Consider the following 19,820-nt stretch of genomic DNA (forward strand, 5'->3'; position numbering starts at 1 on the left):
TTATTGTACATCATCATTTATTGCCACCGGATTTCACTTAAACTAATAAGCTCTAGGAGTTTTGCTCTTCTTGGATATTGGAATGGGGACACACATGCACCTGAGTTTCCATCATATTTCACCTAAGCTAAAAAGCATGGCAAATATGAATGCTGAGTACAATATATCAGGGATTTCAAGGTAAGTACGAAGCCTGTAATTTGAAGGTTTATATATACATCCCACTCATATTTTGATAGGCTTTTCAGTAATTTGATAATAGATAATTATAACAAAGCAATACATATTTAGCTTTTAATTCTACTCTTTGGCATATGAAGTTTTAAGAAGATTTTAAAACCGCAGTACTGATTACTAGGCTTGGTCAATACCCTAGAAATTTGGTAAAATTCGGATTCTGATTTATTCAAGCATAAAATTATCTGCATGCCTGAATAAGACAAATAACATATTTGGATATACCTGAATGTTCAAGTATACCTGAAAAATTCGGGTCCATCTGATTTTTTGTGTGTTTTTCCGTGTTTGGCCTGCAGGAGGTGCATTTTTAAAGCTAGTGGCACCAAAATTTCAGGGTATCATCCAGAGACTGTCCTAATGATACCACCCAAGATTGGTAAATTTTTTTCAGGGGATCCAAAGTTATGGATCCCCAAAGAGGATCCCCATTGTTTGCAATGGGAGCTAACAGGAGATGGGGGCTACTCCTGCAGGCCGAAATGCAAAAAAACCCTATAAAATACCAAAAAAGCCTGAATACCTTGCATTTGGATACGTTTATATTCGGGCAGGACATATTTGGTCGAATTTGGCCTGAATATGTCCGAATTTGCCCAGATTCGGGCCGAATCCAGTATTTGTTGCAGCCGAAACTCCAAGCCTACTGATTACCCTAACTGGTTAAATATTGGTGTTGTACTAAAACATTAGTGATTAATTAAGGAGGTTTCATGAAACTTCTTGTTCCTCAGAAAAAGAAAAAGGAAAGGCAGGGCAAAACAGGCAGATGTGGCTTGGAATATGTGCATGTAGAGGCATTGCCAAGATTAGGCAAAATCAGCACCACAGTGCTAAAGCTTTGATATTTATTGGCAATTATCTTCCCTGTGTAGACTTGTGCATGATAAACATGAGCTTGCATCCAGCTATATGCAAATGGACACACAGACTTGGTGCTGTTCTGCTTGCTCAGGATCTTGAGCAGTTCCTTACTGCTTCTGCCACTGTACACTACAGTGCCCTGAAACTGGTTTTACAAGATCCTGCAAGCAGAAATGCAAGTGAGGTTGCACAGAACTTTGTGTTTAACAAGAGGTGCCAGTAATCATCTATAATGTTGTACCAATTTCCATTAATTCCCTCTCAGGGCTTGGGAAAAAAACCCAAAAGATGTTGGTACTGGAGTACTAAAGAGTACCCCCACCCAACACACCAAACAAACAAATCTGCTGAAGTTACAATACATTTAACTTTGTTCAGGCTGCGGCCATCGCCTTTCCAGTATTCTGTAGTGTAAATGGACTGTGGCTGTTTTTAAACTTTCTAATGCTCCATGGCTTAGCCAGGATGTGTATTTGCTGTGGGGCTTCATACCCTGCTTTTAGTTCCCTACTTCTGCCTGGCTCTGTCCTTCAGGGCCGGTGAGGGAAGTCCCAAATGGTTTCCCACAAGCCCGGGGCTTTCCCATAAGCACAGCTTAAGCACTGTGAGCTCTTCTGGATTCTCTTTCACACATGCATGAACAGCATCTGTTTCCTGAGTTTGGATTACTGAATCTCACCCCATTCCCCCACTCACTTTCACTATTTTAGTTGTACATGACAGATCAGGTGCTGAGAATGGACATCCTTGCCCCCCCCCCCGAGCCTAAAATCCTAGCGTGTGTGACGGGATTGCCCTCCATCTAAAATCTAAATCCACTGACTAGGGAACAGATGTAAGAGATGTTCAACAGTGGAATTAGCTATCAAGGGAGGTGGTGAGCTCCCCTCACTGGCAGTCTTTAAGCAGTGTCTGACAAACCTATCTGAGACGTTCTAGACTTATCCTGAATTTAGCAGGGGTTTGGACTAGATGGCCTATATGGCCCCTTCCAACTCTTATAATTCTATTAAAATAATTTGATTTATTGGTATTCTAGCATATACATATACATATACATATACATATATATATACACACACCCACATGTGTGTGTGTGTGTGTGTGTGTGTATGTATATATATATACATGCACACACACACACACACACATATATACACACACACATATACATATACACACACATATACATATACATATACTGGGCTTTTCACACTTGGAATGGTTGGCAAACATTTGTTCTTGTCTTTTGGTAATGTATGTGTCATGTCAGAAAATCATATAGTTTCATAGCAAATTACACCACCTTATTCTTACCAGAAAGGTTACTTATTAAAGCATTCCTGTGTGTGCATCTGTAAAGCCATTTGAATAGTAGTCATTCATATGCAGAACCCTGCTTAACGTTCAGAGCTTAAAAAAACAAACTAGCTAATGGGGTCAATGGTATTTAATTCATAAGTGAGCCCAATAATATTACAAACATGTAATAATTAACCAGGTACAATCATATCAAAGATTTTTCAAAGGTATTTTGTGCCTTTTGTGCTTAACGTTCAGAGCTTAAAAAAACAAACTAACGGGGGCAATGGTCTTTAATTCATAAGTGAGCCCAATAATATTACAAACATGTAATGATTAACCAGGTACAATCATATCAAAGATTTTTTTCAGAGGTATTTTATGCCTTTTCAAAAACTTTTCACTGTGAACATTTCCAAGAGTTTAAAACTTTTATTAGCCACAGTAGGTGTTTGTGTTTATTGAAAACCAAGAATATTTTCAAAAATAGGAGTACGTTGTGATCTTATATTTTAAAAGCAAGAGTAAGTTATATATTTTGTACTTCTAACAGTACAGCCTCAAATAATACAACTCAAAAATGAAACCACGTTTGAAAATGGTCAAGCAACTCTCATCTGTGAGGCAGAAGGAGAACCTGCCCCTGAGATTACTTGGAAAAGAGCCATTGATGGAATAACATTCTCTGAAGGTGATAAGGTAAATCAAGCTTTAAAATTTTCATAGGAAACAATAATATATTTAATAAAATATGAACTTATGCTTCTTATTAAAAAGTAAACTGACAAATGTTTAAATATGACTTGGAACTGGAGGTCATATTCTGTTAACAAGATAGTAGTACTATAGTATAAAAATTCACATGCAGTGAAAAATGAAAAGAAATATGCTGCCAAATTAGAAAAGATAAATGTTTAGAGAAGGGTAAAATGTCAAAATCCTTTCTTATTCTGGGTCCTCTGGTTGTAATCCAGAAAATGAACTTGCAAGGAGGATTTTTTTCCTCCCTTGATGTCTATGGAAAGGCTCCAGGAAAAAGGTTTGTTTGATTTTGATGTGGGTGTGGAAGGGGACTTCGAGGTACAGTATTTCAGCTTGGAGGTATAATGAATTGTTATTGTCTTTAGATGTGAAGGTATTTGCAATCTCAGTTTGCTTGGCAGCATTCAGGTCAAGAGAATTCAAGCTTTTTGTTTAAGAAGGAGCCTGGTAATAACTCTTGCAACTACAATAAAATATTGCAAAGACAAGTAAAGCTTTTGACTGAAGTTTGCAACACAACACAAAAGGGAGAAGGATGGGCAGGTATTCCTGCCACAGCTGTTCCTTTTTGATTGCTAACAGCCTGCAGTTCCCATTCTTTATTTTTGTTCTACATTTAGCAGATATTGCTTGGCCATTTTTATGTTTGCTTTGTTCCCATGGATTGTATTTTATTGTATTTTATTTCTTTTTAAAGATGATAACTGTGAAAGCCTAATGTTAAAGTAATTAAATGGAATATAAATGCAAATGCCAGTCTCTATCTTTAAAAGTACATTAGACTGAAATTGTTATAACCTAAGCCACTTCCACAGTGGTGATGCACCCAGGGTTGAAAACTTTTGTGAAGTTTGTTTCTACGTCCCCCATGCTTCCCCACATTCTCTGAAGGTGTTAGCCACCCTGCATCTATCAAAAAGGAAGGATATACTACTGATTAAAGAATGGTACACTCCTTCTATCTGGGATTTTAAACAAATTACATAAATTTTGGAATTGCTTCCACATCTGCATTCTATATTCTCTGCATCCTGTATTCAGGATCCAGCATCAAGGGGCCAACAGAAATAAATAAAATTAGTTCATAGAAATGACTAAAAGACTGACATTTTACCATAAGGGCCATACATGTAAGGCTGCCAGGCTTGTTCTGGCAACTGGTAGGGGGTGGGGACTTAGGAGCAGTGGGGGAAGGAGTCAGCTGTTTTTCCAGTGACATCATCAACAATGCAACAATATTACTTCTGGTTTGCACCAGAAGTGACATCATTATCTCCCTGGCGATATTTGGACGTTGTGAACATCTGAAAAACTATGTGGTAGATGCTGTTTTTACCATAGAGATAATGCCGAAATACTAGAGCATCTTACATCATTGACAGAACAATGACATCATTTCAGGTACATGCTGGAAGCAGCAACCTTACTTGTAAGGCATTCACCACATTGCTGGCGACATCATTGAAATGCTGACTTATTCCTTTACTGCTGCCATTAAGTTCCCCCTACCAGCCAGATGATTGGTGGCAGGAGGCAGGGCATGAGGACAAGTGATTCCCTCCCCTCAATGGGGTCCTGCCTAACCTGCATAAATGAAAAAATGGGCTTTGCAGTACAATGAATAGCATGGGAAAGTATCATGGTGACTGTAAGGCTAGATATGGCTTAACATGTCCCTTATGTTTTAAAATCACTTATCTGTTTACAGTTGTTTGTCTTCTGTTTCTGATATAGTGGGAAACTATCACCAAGATAGTACTTTCTCAATCAGGATTGTTTGTGGATGTTGCTAATTTTGAGTCAGTTGCTGGCTCTGTTTAAAGACTTTTTGTATCAGAATAATGGTATAGTTGTATGTGGTACTCTGAATTTCTTGCACTACTCTGGCAACCAATTAGGCTACTGTAAATGTGTAAAATGCTAATTGCAACTGCTATCTGTTCTGTGAACTGGAAGAAATGCAGGCTGCGTTCACAGGGCCTGGTTTGGCTTATGGTATGCTAGTCATGTGGGTAAGTGGCTCACATTAGCCATTGCATGTAGAAATGAACTGTTCATTTATCTTTGTAAACAATTCACTATGTGGAAGCAGTAAAACATATTTATGACTTTTCACATTAAGTATGCATTCTTTGTGTTCTTTCAGTTTACTGTACATGGCTATTGTGGGTTTTCTCGATTGTGTGGCCATGGTCTGATAGTTTTTGCTCCGAATGTTTTACCTATATCTATGCCACAGAGAGAAACACATCTCACCATGACATGCCTCTAAAGATGTCACCATAGATGTGGGTGAAATGTTAGGAGCAAAAACTCCCAGAACCCAGCCGCACAGCCTAGAATACCCACAACAGCCAGTTGATTTCAGCTGTGAAAGCCTCCAACAGTACATTTATGCAAGTCATACTGTTATTCTGATTATCAAAGACCATTAGATGGAGATATTTCATTTGATCTCTGTAGGTACTGTTATACTACACCTTCTCTTCTTCTCATTTTCCCCCCTGCTTTTCCTGCTTAATGTAGTTTTTGCGTGAAAGTCATAGTTTATTATCACTGTTGGTAAAAATGATAAATGATCTAAAACATACTTGTATAACAGAAAAATGCTGAAATAACCAAATTATTTAATCTAGAAAAAGTTTGCAAGGAAAGATGTTAACAATTTTCAGTTTCCATAAAATAAGATGGAGGCTGAACAGGTGAGACCAGTTTAAAATGAAGAAAGTGTATGCTGTAAACAATAATTCAAATAATATTCGATATATAATATTTTTAACATGAACTGAAGTAGCTAGTAAATATTTGTTAAATATTGTTTGCATTATTGTCTTCAATTGGAACAAAACTAAGAATTACTTAAAAATGCTATGATGGTGACCAAGAAAGTACTTTAGTCTTTTTTTCTGTGCACCAACTAAATTATTGTAAAGTCATGATTAACATATATCCTATGAAGAAATTAATATAATACAAGTGGGAATCCTCAAGGACTTGTGGGAGGCATCTTATCAACCCTTCCCCACTATTTCTTCTTTCCCTTTCCTGAAAACTCTCATACTCTCTCCCCTTTTTCTGCCCCTTTCTCTCCTTCTCACCAAACAGCCAAACAACATTTATCTAAACCTCCGTCTTCAGCTTTTCCTCCCAGCTTCCTCTACTATGGCCCAATTGTGTTGTGCTGGCATTTGGCCAGTCACAAATATTGTAAAGAACTCTTAAGGACTTGTTGGGGGGGGGGGGGTAATGGACCAACCCCATCACCTTCTCAGCTTCTTCAGGCAGAGAAACCACTCACTGACCTCTCCTGTCAAATTTGTTCTGCCTTTTTTCCCCTTGAGGGAAAACTTTTCTAGGCAAACCCCTTAGTAAGGTACACAAAATAATAATACTGGGGCAGATTTTACACTTGAACAGAATAAAAGGTTTATTAACAGAGGTAAGATGGGAAAGGGAGATAAATAACTTGGAGAGAAGGAGTAAATGAGGCAGAATAAATATATAAACAAAACAGCTTTGGCACAGCGATTCAATATTTAGTTTTCAGGCAAAGACTTATTACATTTGTTCAGTTTCAGTTCTCAGTTGGCTTTGATATTATTCAGATTCATAGATGGAACAGTTTCATTTACTAATGATGGTACTGGCTGGTGGATAGGACACTCAAGGTCTAACAGAGGCTGGTACATATATTGAGTACCCTCACCAGCCTCACAGTTAGGAAGCCCTAAAATAAAACATAAATCACTCTCTCTGGAGAAAAATAAACCAACCCCCTAATATTCCACACTACTGACCCTAGGAATTCTTCCCTCTTCCTGAAAGATCTATTCCTCCTTGGTTTTATATATATGGCCCCTCAGCCTGGATCCCTCAATAAGCCTCCATCAGTTCACTCAGTTTCACACAGGAGCCAACCAATTCTTTTGACAATCCAACAACATAGCAGAGTGTGAGTCATTTCCCTGGGTTGCCTCTTGGCACTGGCATTCAGCAATTTACCACCTCTAAATGCGAGGGTCCTTTTAGTCACATTGACAAGCAGCCACTGATATATATATATTTTCTATGAATCTGCCCAATCCCTTTTTTTAAGCTTAAGAGAAGGAAATGGCTAGGCTATGCATGGTATAGCCTTATTTCATCATATAGCAGAAGCTAAGCGGATTCAGAACTTGGAAGAGACCACCAAGGAAGGCTTTGCAGAGGAAGGTAATGGCAAACCACCTCTACTTCTCATTTGCCTTGAAAGGCCCTTGCTGGGGTCACCATAAATTGGCTTATAAAAGCAAAGGAGATGAGGATGGAGCCTCCCAGAGGGGCGGGCAGAAGGGACTGCCGGCTGCTGGCTGAGAGCGGGAAGCGGGGCAGGGCTGGGGGTTCATGGGGCCCACCCCCTGAGTGTAGTGGGGGGCACCCAGAGAATGGCTGTCTCCGGGCACCATTTCCCCACCATATGCCTCTGAACAGAACAAGAGGTAAGCTGGGCTAGGGAAGTAGCTACAATACATTGAATGTGCAACAAAACTTTCCAAATAATAGAGACAATAAGTAATAGAAACAAGGTGTAGTTAATCTTAGACATTTTTGGTTTGAGATTCAACTCCATCTGATTTTTCAGGTTCCAGTATTTTGGGACTTTTATTTTCAGAGGGATCAGCAATTTCCAAGTATATTTTCAGCTGAGGAAGTTTGTAATGCATATCCCTGTCTACTTAGCAAGGCCACTTGGTTAATAATCTATCAAATTAGATGGTTATCATGATAATCTTGAAGTTATAGTTATTTGCAACATGACCTTGTCATGTATTGCCTTTCAGTTTGCTTACTTTATCTAAGAAACATCAGTGTATTGTTGACAGGTTGAGAAATGTATGGATGAGAAATAGAGTATCCACTTTTTTCAGTTTTAAAGAGACTCTTTTTGAATGAGCTTTATTTCAAAGACATCCGAAGAGTGATTCCACAAGAGATACTTTGTGTGGGGAACATAGTAAAAGTGTTTCAACTTAAACTCTCATTCAGCATTCACTCTCACTGGAAAAAATGAGTTTAAATGTAGCAAATATCAATCCAAATCTTATTCCACACTTTAGAATGAGTGATTTTTTCTTCAGATTTTTTTAAATGATTGCCTTTTCATGTTTACACCCTGGTCTAAAGTATTAAATATGAACATATGTTTGGTTTCTGGTATCTTTAACTGTGGGAGACCAAGTTTCAAGAAAGGTTCCTAGATGTTGTATTTATTAATGCTAAAATAATAAACATGCTATTGAATGGTTCTTTCCAAATAGGTTCTTTTCAAAGGTTCTTTCCTTTTCTCAGGGACTGAGTGGTGTGGTATGGTAGCACAAGATGATTTTAAAGCTTAGTCATATAACTCTCCAGTAGGTGAAAGCAACCCATTATTTTTACTTCTAACAAATCCCCTTTTTAAAGCACTACAGAATACTGAGGCAGGTTCAACAAACAGAATTAAAATGTATTAACAGACGGGACAGGATAAAACTTAGATGGAATGTAAACAGGCAGAATATAAATATACATACAGTCAGCTTATATTTCAGAACTTAGGCACTGGCACAGTTTTCATTTGTGCTTTATATGTTTCAGTTTCAATAGTTTAAATGTTGTGAAGATTTTTATTCAGATAGTACAGTTTATTACTGATGTTACTGGATTATGGATTAGTACTGACCTTGGATCTTAACAGGTTGGTACTCTTACACAGTGCACACTCAGCCTTTATTTCATTAGATATCCAAAACAAACATAAATCTCTCTCTTGAGGTAAAACTCAAATCAATACCCAAATACACCAAACAGGATCCAACTAGAATGTATAATCCCATAGTAACTGGTTCCAGGAATTCATCTTCTGTATCAGAAGATCTATTCCTATTCTTGTTTATATTTATGGCCAGTTGTGGAAAGACTGTTTTTCCACCTCAACCATGACCCCTCAATAAACAACTAGTTCTCTGTATCTGGGAATTATTTTGCTTTCTCAGCTCAAGCTATGTAACTATATAACCAGTCCATATAACCATTCAGATTCTTCAAAAAGACTCAAATACAATTTCAAATTGTACATGTTTAACACAGAGAAGCTTATTAGGAGTCATAGGAGTCAGAATCCAAAAATGTCTTCCAACTAGGCTTGGACATTTGGGTGCAACAAATATGGATTCGGCCCAAATCTGAGTGAATTCGGGCATATTTGGGCCAAAATAGGCCGAATATGTCCTTTCCAAATATGAGTGAATCCAAGGGCAAATTATTTGGTCTGTTTTTTTAAAAAAATATTTGTTAATTTTTTTTTGCGTTTTGGCTTGCAGGGGCCAAAACCTTTTTTAAAGCTAGCAACACCAAAATTTCAAGATATCATCCGAAGACTGTCCTGATGATACCACTGGAGATTGGTGAAGTTTGGTTCAGGAGGGTCAAATTTATGGACCCCCATAGGAAGTTCCCCATCCCCCATTGTTTCTAATAGGACCTAACAGGAGATCGGGGCTACCCCTTTGAGGGTCCATAACTTTGATCCCCCCAAAAGCCAAACTTCACCAAACTAGGGTGGTATCATCAGGACAGTTTCCGGATGATACTCTGAAACTTTGGTGCCACTAGCTTTAAAAATGCACCCTTGACAGGCAACCCAAGAAATTTGCCCAGATTCTCTGCTTTGCAGTGCTTTGGCTCCATTGTAGCCAGTGGAGAATTTCTGTGTGTTTAAGCAGGCTGCACATTTTTGAAGATAGAAGCACCAGACTTTCAAGGTGGCTCCAGGAGGCCCTCTTGGTAATAGCATCCAGGCTTGGTGAACTTTGTTTCTGGGGGTTCAATTTTATGGGCCCCCAAAAGGCTCATTTTGTTTCCTCGCTCCTGCACATGAAGCTGCTGGCTGAGTTCTCTCAGAACTCTCTCAACACACAACCTCCCACTGCCCCCAGAAGCAAAGTTCACTGGATGCTATTACCAGGAGGGCCTCCTGAAGCCACCTTGAAAGTCTGGTGCCTCTACCTTGAAAAATGTGCAGCCTGCTTACATACTCAGAAATTCCCCATTGGCTACAATGGAGCCACTGCAGAGCACAGAATCTGCCAGGCTCTTCAGCAAGTTCTATGGTGGGAAAAATAACTTTTCCCACCATAAACTTCAATGGGGCTTGCTGTTATGCCCAGCTGGCTCTGTGGTATCAGTGGGGCACTCTGGTGGGGGTCTTGCTCTGGGTAGGGGTACTTATTTCCTGCACATGTGTTGGTGTGAGTCTCCTGAAAGGAACCAGCCAACTTTGCTAAAGTTTGCTTGGGAGGAGCAAATGCTGTGGACACCCAGTTGAAGGTGAACCTGATGCCCACAGCATTTGCCCTTCCATGCAAACTTTAGCAAAGTTGGCTGGTTCCTTTCAGGAGACTCCAGCCCTGCTGGAAATTATGTGCCCCTATCCAGAACAACCCCACCAGAGGCCGCCCCGAAATCTCCGGCACAGAGCCAGTTGGGCAAAACAGCAAGCCCCATTGAAGTCTATGGTGGGAAAAGTTAATTAATTTGTGAGTATAAAACCATAGAACTTATTTGTCTTATTCGGTCATACAGATAATTTTATATCCAGATAAATCCGAATCCGAATTTTACCAAATTTCTGGGGTATTGACCAAACCTACTTCCAACTTTTTCTGTCAGAGAGATATCCTCCCTTTCTGAGTCATCCAGTTGCTACATCAATCAAAGTGCAGGTTAGTGTATCCAATCAGGGTGCTTTCGTGGTCCTGTGGAGTTTATTTCCCATTCTGACTTGTAAACATCCTGCACTTTTTGACTATTATTTCACTGTGTAGTCTTTTATACCACCTTTTCTCTTCAGTGGAATCTTGAAGTGGGTTATATCATTTTCCTCTTTCTTGTTTTATACTCACAACAACCCTATGAGCTAGGTTAGACTTGACATTGTGTGACTGACCCAAAAACACCCAGCTATCTTTCATGGCAGTTTGAATCGTCCAGATTCCAGTTCGACACTTCAACCACCACACCACTCTAGCTCAATCATCTGGATGCTGGCTAGTTGGCTCCTTTAGTGTTCCTCCCCCAACATGCCTTAGGATTACAGTGATAATTGCTGATTATTTTCTTTACTCTGTTAATAAAGATGTTAATATTTTATAATCATAGTTAAGAAGGCTTATTTCTTATCTTTGGATAAGAAATAACTAACATTTTTAACTTGGTCCAAGAACTTGGAAGCTTGTTGTCTTTAAAATTCAGTTTGTTGTTGATAGTACAGGTTAAATAATGGTTTGTATAAAGGTTTGGTAGAATTTGTGTGTCAGCCTGTTGCCATTTTCACTGTCAAGGGTAATTTGACTTTCTAGGGTTAATCTGAAATCACTTTTAATTTTGGGAGCTTTGCTTTCTTCCAAAAAAGCCTCAATCTTGTGATCAGAAACTTTCTGTGATGCATTTAACTTTTTCTGATATTGCATAAATTTGTTCGACATTGATGGAAAATATGCTATACTATTCTATTTTTCTTTTTCATTTTGTGTTAGAGCTATTGTATTGTTAACCTTTTTCTTTCTCAGTTTATGGTCGATTCCGCACAGAATAATAATAGCGGGTTACATTCAATATTTTAGAATCTGAGTCTATTTTATCCCAGTTTCTCCCTTCACATGAGTGCCTGTTTCTGTGGAGGAATTGATTTAAGACCGGGAGGAAATATTCCGATTTCTTTTGCATGAGCCTGGCTTTTTTTGTTTTTACAATGCAGGCGCAGCCGCACATTCTCGGACATCCCCTGTGTGCTGCATTCTGATTGACTGTCACCCCCCAAAGGCAATGCTTCCAACTGGTGGATCCACGGCAACCACAGGAAAACCAAGCAGGACACCCCCCCTTTTCTCTAGCTTTGGGAAGGAGCCGGTGCAGTGAGCAACACGGCAAGCACGTTGTGCTATACAAAGTAAAATCTTTTGACCAATACTGGGCAGAGCACTATGTTCCATCCACATTTAAAGGTGTCCCAAAACATCAGCACATGAGACATTTGCCCCCTGTGATATACCAAATAATGTATGACCAAAGATGTGCATCTGCCTAGCTGCGTGCTCTGAGCACACAGAACATGTAAAGAAAAGGAAACAGGGCCATTGCAGTGAATCCACTGCTATGAACACTTGGGTGAAATGGCACTCAGTTGCTGTCATGGGCAGAAAACATGCATGGGGAATGTTTCAGAAAGGACCAACTATCGCGCTGGGTCAGCGGCTCAGCAGAAATCAAACTGACATGACATAAGGTGGAGAGAATAGAAACAGGGCAGGAAAAATAAAGCAGTTGAGCACCTGTGATATTCCCACGGAAGTGCGTTTGACACAGGATTTTTGGAAAAGATCAACATTTTAGCATTTTTTGAAAAATCCAAGATGAGGGAAATATTGTGGGATAATCCCATTTTAGTGACAGGAGCCTTGCAAAGTTCTTGCCCAAACTGGGATATTTCGCTTCATCAACCCGGTATATTTGTACCATGCGGAATCGACCTATATGCTAAGAATTTGCCAGTCTTGTCTCCGTGTTTAAAGTAATTTTGCTTCACATAAAGCATATTTTGTATATTTTTTCTATTCTCATCACTTACAGTATTGCTTTTGCCTGTTTATGTTTGTTATATTGCTTTTATCATTTTTATGTTCCAACTCTAATTGCCTTACTTGATCTAAAATAATAATAATTTGGATTTGCACCCTTCCTTTTTTTCCTGTAAGGAAACTTAAGGCTGCTTACCAACTCCTTTCCCTTCCTCTTCTCACAACAGTTACGTTGTGAGGTAGGTGGTGCTGGGAGAGTTCTGAACGAGCTGTGACTTGCCCAAGGTCACTAATCAGGTTTCATGTGTAGGAGCAGGGAAACAAATCCAGCTTACCAGATAAGAGTTGAATGCTCATGTGGAGGAGTGGGGAATCAAACCAATTTCTCCAAGTTAGAGCCTATCACTCCTAACCACTACACCATTTAGCTCTAATCTTTCCATACAATCAGCATCACATTTCTTTCTAAGATGCAATGATGTACTAATGGCACAGCCCCTTTAAAAAAACCTTACCAGCTCCCTATATAGTAATTGGTAATATATCTCTATGACTGTAATGGAATTAAATTTGTTCTTAATTTCATGGCAAACCAGTAAGTTGTCGAAGGCTTTCACGGCCGGAATCACTTGGGTGCTGTGTGGTTTCCGGGCTGTATGGCCGTGTTCCAGCAACGTCGGGAGAGAATGCTGCTGGAACACGGCCATACAGCCCGGAAACCACACAGCACCCAAACCAGTAAGTTTTTATCTAAGCACCAAGGGTAGGAAATCTGGTGAGGAACTTTGTCAAAAGCCTTTTGGAAATCCCCCTTATCCACATGTCTGTTTACACCGTCAAAGAACTCTAGTGAGATTGTAAGGCAGGACTTGCCACTGCAAATGCCCTTTTAACAACAACAACCTTTATTTGGCATTTAAAAATAGGTTCTAGAACGTTGCCAGACATTTTTGAGATACAAATCAAGAGTACATTCAAAGCTTATGAGCCAAGGAAGGACTATATAGCAGTATACATTGCTTAGAAAGCTCTTGGTCACTCTTGTAAAAGAAATTTTGCTACTTTTCCAAGAGCATGACACATCTGTGTTGTTTAACAGAAGCTCCACAACAGAACAGCTTCGAGAGTCCACGTTCAGATTTGTCTAGGAATGACAGCAGGAGAATGAAATTCCTAATGCCCACATATCTCGGACAGTCAAGAATAATGTGAGCAAGAGTCTCCACTTGATTTTTACAGATCTTTGCTGCCTTTCTGGACCTGAAAAGTGCCTTTGATTCAGTTGTAAGAGACTTGCTGTGGCTTAAGTTGCTTAACAGAGATAGAGGGATAGATGTTAGATTATTACTACTTATTAAAATCTTTCTATTCAAACACAACTCTGCCAGATAAAATGTACAAACTCTGGAGACCTAACTCCTAAGATTCCCGTTGTGACAGGTGTTAAAGCAAGGCTGTGTATTGGCCACAGATCTTGTTTTCTACCTTATTTCATTAATTTGATTTGGTACAAGTGTTTGTCAGATGTTAATGCACACAGCCCAGCGTCTCTTTCAAACAAAACCCGGGTATTACTCCACTTCGCTGTATGCTGATGACGTGTGATACTGATCTCTTAGATCTCAAGTGGGCCTTAAAAGGCCCTCCTTAGAAAAAACTATGGAGATCTAACTTCACTGTGCCAAACCTTCCAGCACACATCCTCAACTTCCCTGTCCTTAAACCCAGAAAAATCAAAAATTGTCATCTTTTCTAATGTATTTAAGCCTTCTAGATGGCTTATTAATGGGGTTAAGGTCGAACACTCCAAGTCCTTTAAATATCTAGGCCTAACCTTCCATCATAAAGCCACATGGGCCAGACATAGAGATATTGCTGTAAAAGGAAGTTATCACACTGCTTCAGCAGTGGTAAAGGATTTCGCTACACACCAGGGGAAGGGATAATGTCCCAGCATCTCTAAAGGTTTTCAACTCCAAGGTAGTTCAGCAACTTCTCTATGGAGTTCCCTTATGGATAACTGCATGGAACAATTCTGTTGCAAAAGCCATTCTATGGCCAACATCTTTGTACAAGAGTAATAGCCAGTACAGAGGTGTGGATTTCCAAGCATATTTTAGTCATGCCTCCCTTGAGCAGACTTTTGCTGCTGGATGCTGACACATCTTCCCTTTAGTCATCACAGGATTAGCTGGTTGTCATTGGAATCAAGCAGAAATGTTTGGTTTCCCTCAAATTAGGGGTATCTTTTTTCAGCTGCTTTGGGATGTCATGGTGGAGATTGGTTAAATATGCCTGATTACTGGCTGTGTAGGCCATAACTAGTTTAACAGGAATTGGATAGAATAATCAGGGTGGGTAAGAATGGTTGGCAAGCACCTTGAAACCTCCAAAGTGGTGGAAGGTGGGTCCAGAAATGCACATCACCAGGTGTGTGTGTGTGGGGGGGGGGGGGTTGTGGCTAAGAAGGAGCAGGTATCACACCAAAACTGTAATGGCTGTGAGGTAAATGATCACATGAAGAGCTCTCACACTGGGCACCTCTGGCGTATTGTGTGCAGGTGATGATAAAGATGGCAGAAGATGTTGGCTGTTTCTGAAGTCAGAATGTGTCTGCCAACAAAAGTAGCCACTAGGAGACTTCCTAGCACTGCTCAACAATTTAAATATGTTAGCACATTTAATTATGAGGCAAATCAGTTTAAATATGTAAATGAACTAACTAAACCCATACTGTTGTCTTGTGCCTTTATTAAAAAGTGTCTGGGGTAAACCCATATCCATGCTATTAGAACAATCAAAACTAGGAAAGTGTTTAGCACCTAGAACACAAAAGAATAAGGTGGTCTCCATCTACATTGGGAAATCAAATGTAAAAATAATTAATATGTTATGAGATACTAATGCAGGAGATTTGTTATTAAATGGCTTTATTAAACAACAATAAATTACTTTTAGAAATATTTTATGCTGTAAATTTTAACCAAAGGGCTTTTATGAAACATTGTGAGATGAATGTATTGTCGAAGGCTTTCACGGCCGGAATCACTGGGGTGCTGTGTGGTTTCTGGGCTGTATGGTCGTGTTCTGGCACCATTCTCTCCTGACGTTTTGCCTGCATCTGTGGCTGGCATCTTCAGAGGATCTGAAATGCTCTGAAGATGCCAGCCACAGATGCAGGCGAAACGTCAGGAGAGAATGGTGCCAGAACACGACCATACAGCCCGGAAACCACACAGCACCCCATTGTGAGATGAGCTTATAAATTTTACAGGTGACTTCAATTGTATTGTGATTAATGTGATGGACAGGTAGATTGGTGCAAAAAACTACAAAGATTTAACGCTGAGATTTATAAATGGCCTTCAGTATTCATATAAATGGGAAAAGGGGGGAAAGGGAAGGGGCAAAGGAAAGGGAATATTAGAAGGGGAGGGGGGGGGAAGAAAAAGGGGAAGGGAGGGAGGTCAGCAGTACTGTTACTGCCCTCAACCAAAGGACTGGTGAAACTTCCATTATACAAACCCCGTGGAACTCTAAAAATCCCACAGAGCCCAGGTCTCATTAGACAGCATTTCACCAGGCCACGGCTGGGGCCAAAACATCCCTGACAGCTGAATAACTTTAGGGCAGGGACCATCAACAAGTTGGCATTAGCATAGTGCAGAGCTATTGGGGGCATTTGTAAATGTAAATATTTATTAAGTGTTAAAGCCACATAACAACATAACATAAAACCAAATCAATAGAGGATATACAATAGAATAAAAATATACAATACAGCAATAACAGATGATCTTTTTTTGTGTTGGTAAGCACAAACCTTTTCCTTAATTTAATTGATAAATGCATAAAAGAGGCAACCTATATGTAATTGCTGGGTTTACATCTGCCAAAAGAAACTAGATCCGATCTTCATCTGACTCCACAGACTGTGGAATAACTTGGCTTAGTCTAGATTGAATGCTTTCATATCATGGACAATAGAAAAAAATAGTGGGCAAGATCTTCTACATAGTTAGAGGCACGCTGGCAGAAACAAAGATCAGGAAAGATTTTATTATATCTGCTCTGAATGTGAGCCGAGAGCATTGTCTGAAATCATGCACTCTTAAATTGTCTTCTTAGAGATGCATCCATAAGCTCAGATAAATATTAGAAGAATTTTTAAGTGGCTTAAAATGAGAATACCATTTCCAAAACTTTGAATTTTGAGCACACTGAATGGCATGCTTCCTTATCGTTTACCCATTCACAAATTTTATTATAGCCCCAGGTTCTGATAGTCTCAAGGGGAGATAAACCATAAAGTTATAGGACTTGAACCACTAATTTTCCTTCAGGTAAAAGTGATATCCATATGAGGCCAGCAGCATATTAGAGGAACTAGCCAATCTGAGGTAAACAGAGTTTTAGATGAGTCTTCGTGAAAACAGAATGCAGACCTGCCTTGATTATTAGGATAATGCGGTGATATCCTCTGCCCAAGAGCCACTGCAAGGCTGTCACTGCAAGGCTGTCACACGTATTCCAGCCTGGCTTGGTGATGAGTCAGAAGGTTGTAATTGACTATGTTGAATGCTGTTATCAAATTAAAAAGTAGTAACAGTGCTGCCCTGCCTTGATCCAAAGGTAATCCATGAGGGTGACCAATGCCATCTCCATCCCCTGGCCAGGGCAAAAATCTGTTCAGCACAAATGAGTCCTCCAGAAAGTCCTGGAGTTATTTTGCAACTACCTTATACAGGAAATGAAGGCGGGGCATTGGGCTGTAGCTGGACATATCAAAAGTATCCAGAGATGGCTTAAGAGTGATCTTATCACTACCTCTTTCAGCCTTGCTGGGAAGATCCCTGAGGACAGGGATAGATTGATTATATTTCCTAGGGGGATCCAAATCCCACTTCTTTAATCAGCCAGGATGGACATGGGTCTAAGGGGCAAGTGGTAGGCTTCACAGCTACCAGGATCCTGTCAACAATGAACTGGGAGAACCAGCTTAATTGTTCCAATGCTGAACGAGACACGGGGTCTCCAGTTTTCTAAGTGTACCAGAGTTGACAGGGAGGTCATGGTGGAGAGACAAGATCTTATCTGCACAGTAGCTTACAAATGTTTCACAGCTAATCACCAAATTTCTATTTTTACAGCATCCTCTGTGAGCGCTGTTAGAGACCGAATTATCCTAAACATGCCAATCAAGAACTGGCAGTTGTGACAGAATTCCTTCTTAGCAGCTTTCACAGCCATCGCATAGGCTTTCATAAGCGTTCTATAAGATGTTCTTGCCCCCTCGTCATGAGTTATACTAGCTCATCTAACAAGTTGCTTAGAGGTACTGGATTCCACATAGCATTTTGGAAAACCAACCCAAGTGTCTGCAAGAGAGAACGTAAATTTGTTCACCACCCAAACCAGATCGACTTTCAGGGCATAATGGTCTGACCATGGCACGGTATCATTACAGACTAGGCCAGGGGCATATCTACAGTAAATAATGCCTGGGGTAAGGAGTGGAATTGTGTGCCCCCCCCATGGCAAAAGACAGTGAATTAGCAAAGGGGTGGAAAAAATTAAGAGCTTACCCTGGGCACGATTTCTCATAGATACACCCTTTGCAGAAGCTCCAGGAACAGCGAGGAGGCACAACATTGAGTTCCTCATTTCGGGACTGAGCTGTTCTCCCTCTCCAGGTCAGCCAACTCAACTTGGACTCAGCCAGGGAAACCCAACCCAAACCTCCCCACACTGAGGTGACTTTCCCAAGGGTGAACCTCGACCATCTCCATAGCAGTGCCAGGTGGCCCTGCCCAACTTGGTGCCAGGGTGGGGCTTGCCCAGCCTGGGCTCTGCTGCAAGTACTGGGACTGTGTAGCCCTAACAGGAACTGGGAGGGGGCAGGCAGCAGGAGAGGTGGGCAACTCCAGCTGGTGTAGCAAACCGAGGGGGCACTCTTCGGCCCCGGCCAAGGCTGCTCTGCTCTTCTCCCCACAGGGCACTCACCCCAGAGGTGGGAGCTCAAAATGAGCCCTCACAGCTGACAAGGGAACGGTATAGTGGAACTCCGTGGCAGAGAAGCAGCATATAGCAACATAATAATATTGAACTGGTGATTTTTTTTAGATGATAAAAAGTGTCTGGGGATGGTGGGGCCAGGGTAGCCCCAAATGTTCTGCAGTATACCACTGCGTCAGCAATGGGGAAACCACCCAAGCCTGCCACCATGCAAAAACCACCAGTAAAACATTGTAATTTTAAAAACAAGCTGATGTTATCAACAGATTTTTTTTTTTAAAAAAAAAGATTATAACACGATAAGATGCATCATAGAAATAGAAGTGAAGAAAAGATACATCTTGGAGAGCAGCAACAGCAGTCAGGGGAAAACAGCAAAAATTAACCTCTCCTGTGAACAGAAGTACTGTGAATGGCAAGGGAAATTAAGATACAGGCCTCCTAATTAATCATCCCTGATTATTCTGCTTCCTCTTTTAGAGGCTTCCTTTTCCACAATATGTTCCAGAAGCCACAACCTCCAACATGACCAGAGAGAGAGAGAGAGGTACTGGAACAATAATATTTCACGATTATATTCAGAAAAGGGCAGCTGACTAAAATAGTCTTTGTATAATTAATTCAGTTGCATACTCCAGTTGTATAATTTCCAATATGACTCTCAGTAGTCTTAAAGTTTTAATTTATTCCATTAGTGGCATTACAATTTTAAAATAAAACCATTAAAATTAAACCTCTGAGGAGAAATTGGTGGGACAGATGTGAGAAGAAAAAGGAAACACGTTGACAACAGTATTTTGAACTAAACAAATCTCCCCTGCCATATCCATACAAAGTTCAGGGGAAGAGCTAATCCACAAGTACGTGGGTTAGTGTCTTGTAATCCTGCTGATGGCAATTTATGATGTTGTTTTTGTCTTCCTGTTTTGTGTTGATCTGAATATCTTCTTCAGCTGGGACACCTAATAGCAATTTTTAGTTAAACATAATCTCATCATACAAAATTGATCATACAAAACATAATCTCATCATACAAAATTGATC

The 19,820-nt window shown here is 40.1% G+C and overlaps 1 protein-coding gene across 2 annotated transcripts in view; it reads left to right on the forward strand.

Annotated features, from left to right (window-relative positions):
* Nucleotides 1–19,820, forward strand: part of NCAM2 (neural cell adhesion molecule 2) — a 273,716-nt gene that overhangs the window by 139,403 nt on the left and 114,493 nt on the right. For both annotated transcript variants that reach the window (XM_048492570.1, XM_048492569.1), the window contains exon 8: nucleotides 2,957–3,102. In XM_048492570.1, the coding sequence (XP_048348527.1) occupies nucleotides 2,957–3,102 (146 nt within the window). The remainder of the gene's footprint in view (nucleotides 1–2,956; nucleotides 3,103–19,820) is intronic.

This window comes from Sphaerodactylus townsendi, linkage group LG04 (assembly GCF_021028975.2).
Source record: "Sphaerodactylus townsendi isolate TG3544 linkage group LG04, MPM_Stown_v2.3, whole genome shotgun sequence".
In the NCBI taxonomy this organism is placed as follows: Eukaryota; Metazoa; Chordata; class Lepidosauria; order Squamata; family Sphaerodactylidae; genus Sphaerodactylus; species Sphaerodactylus townsendi.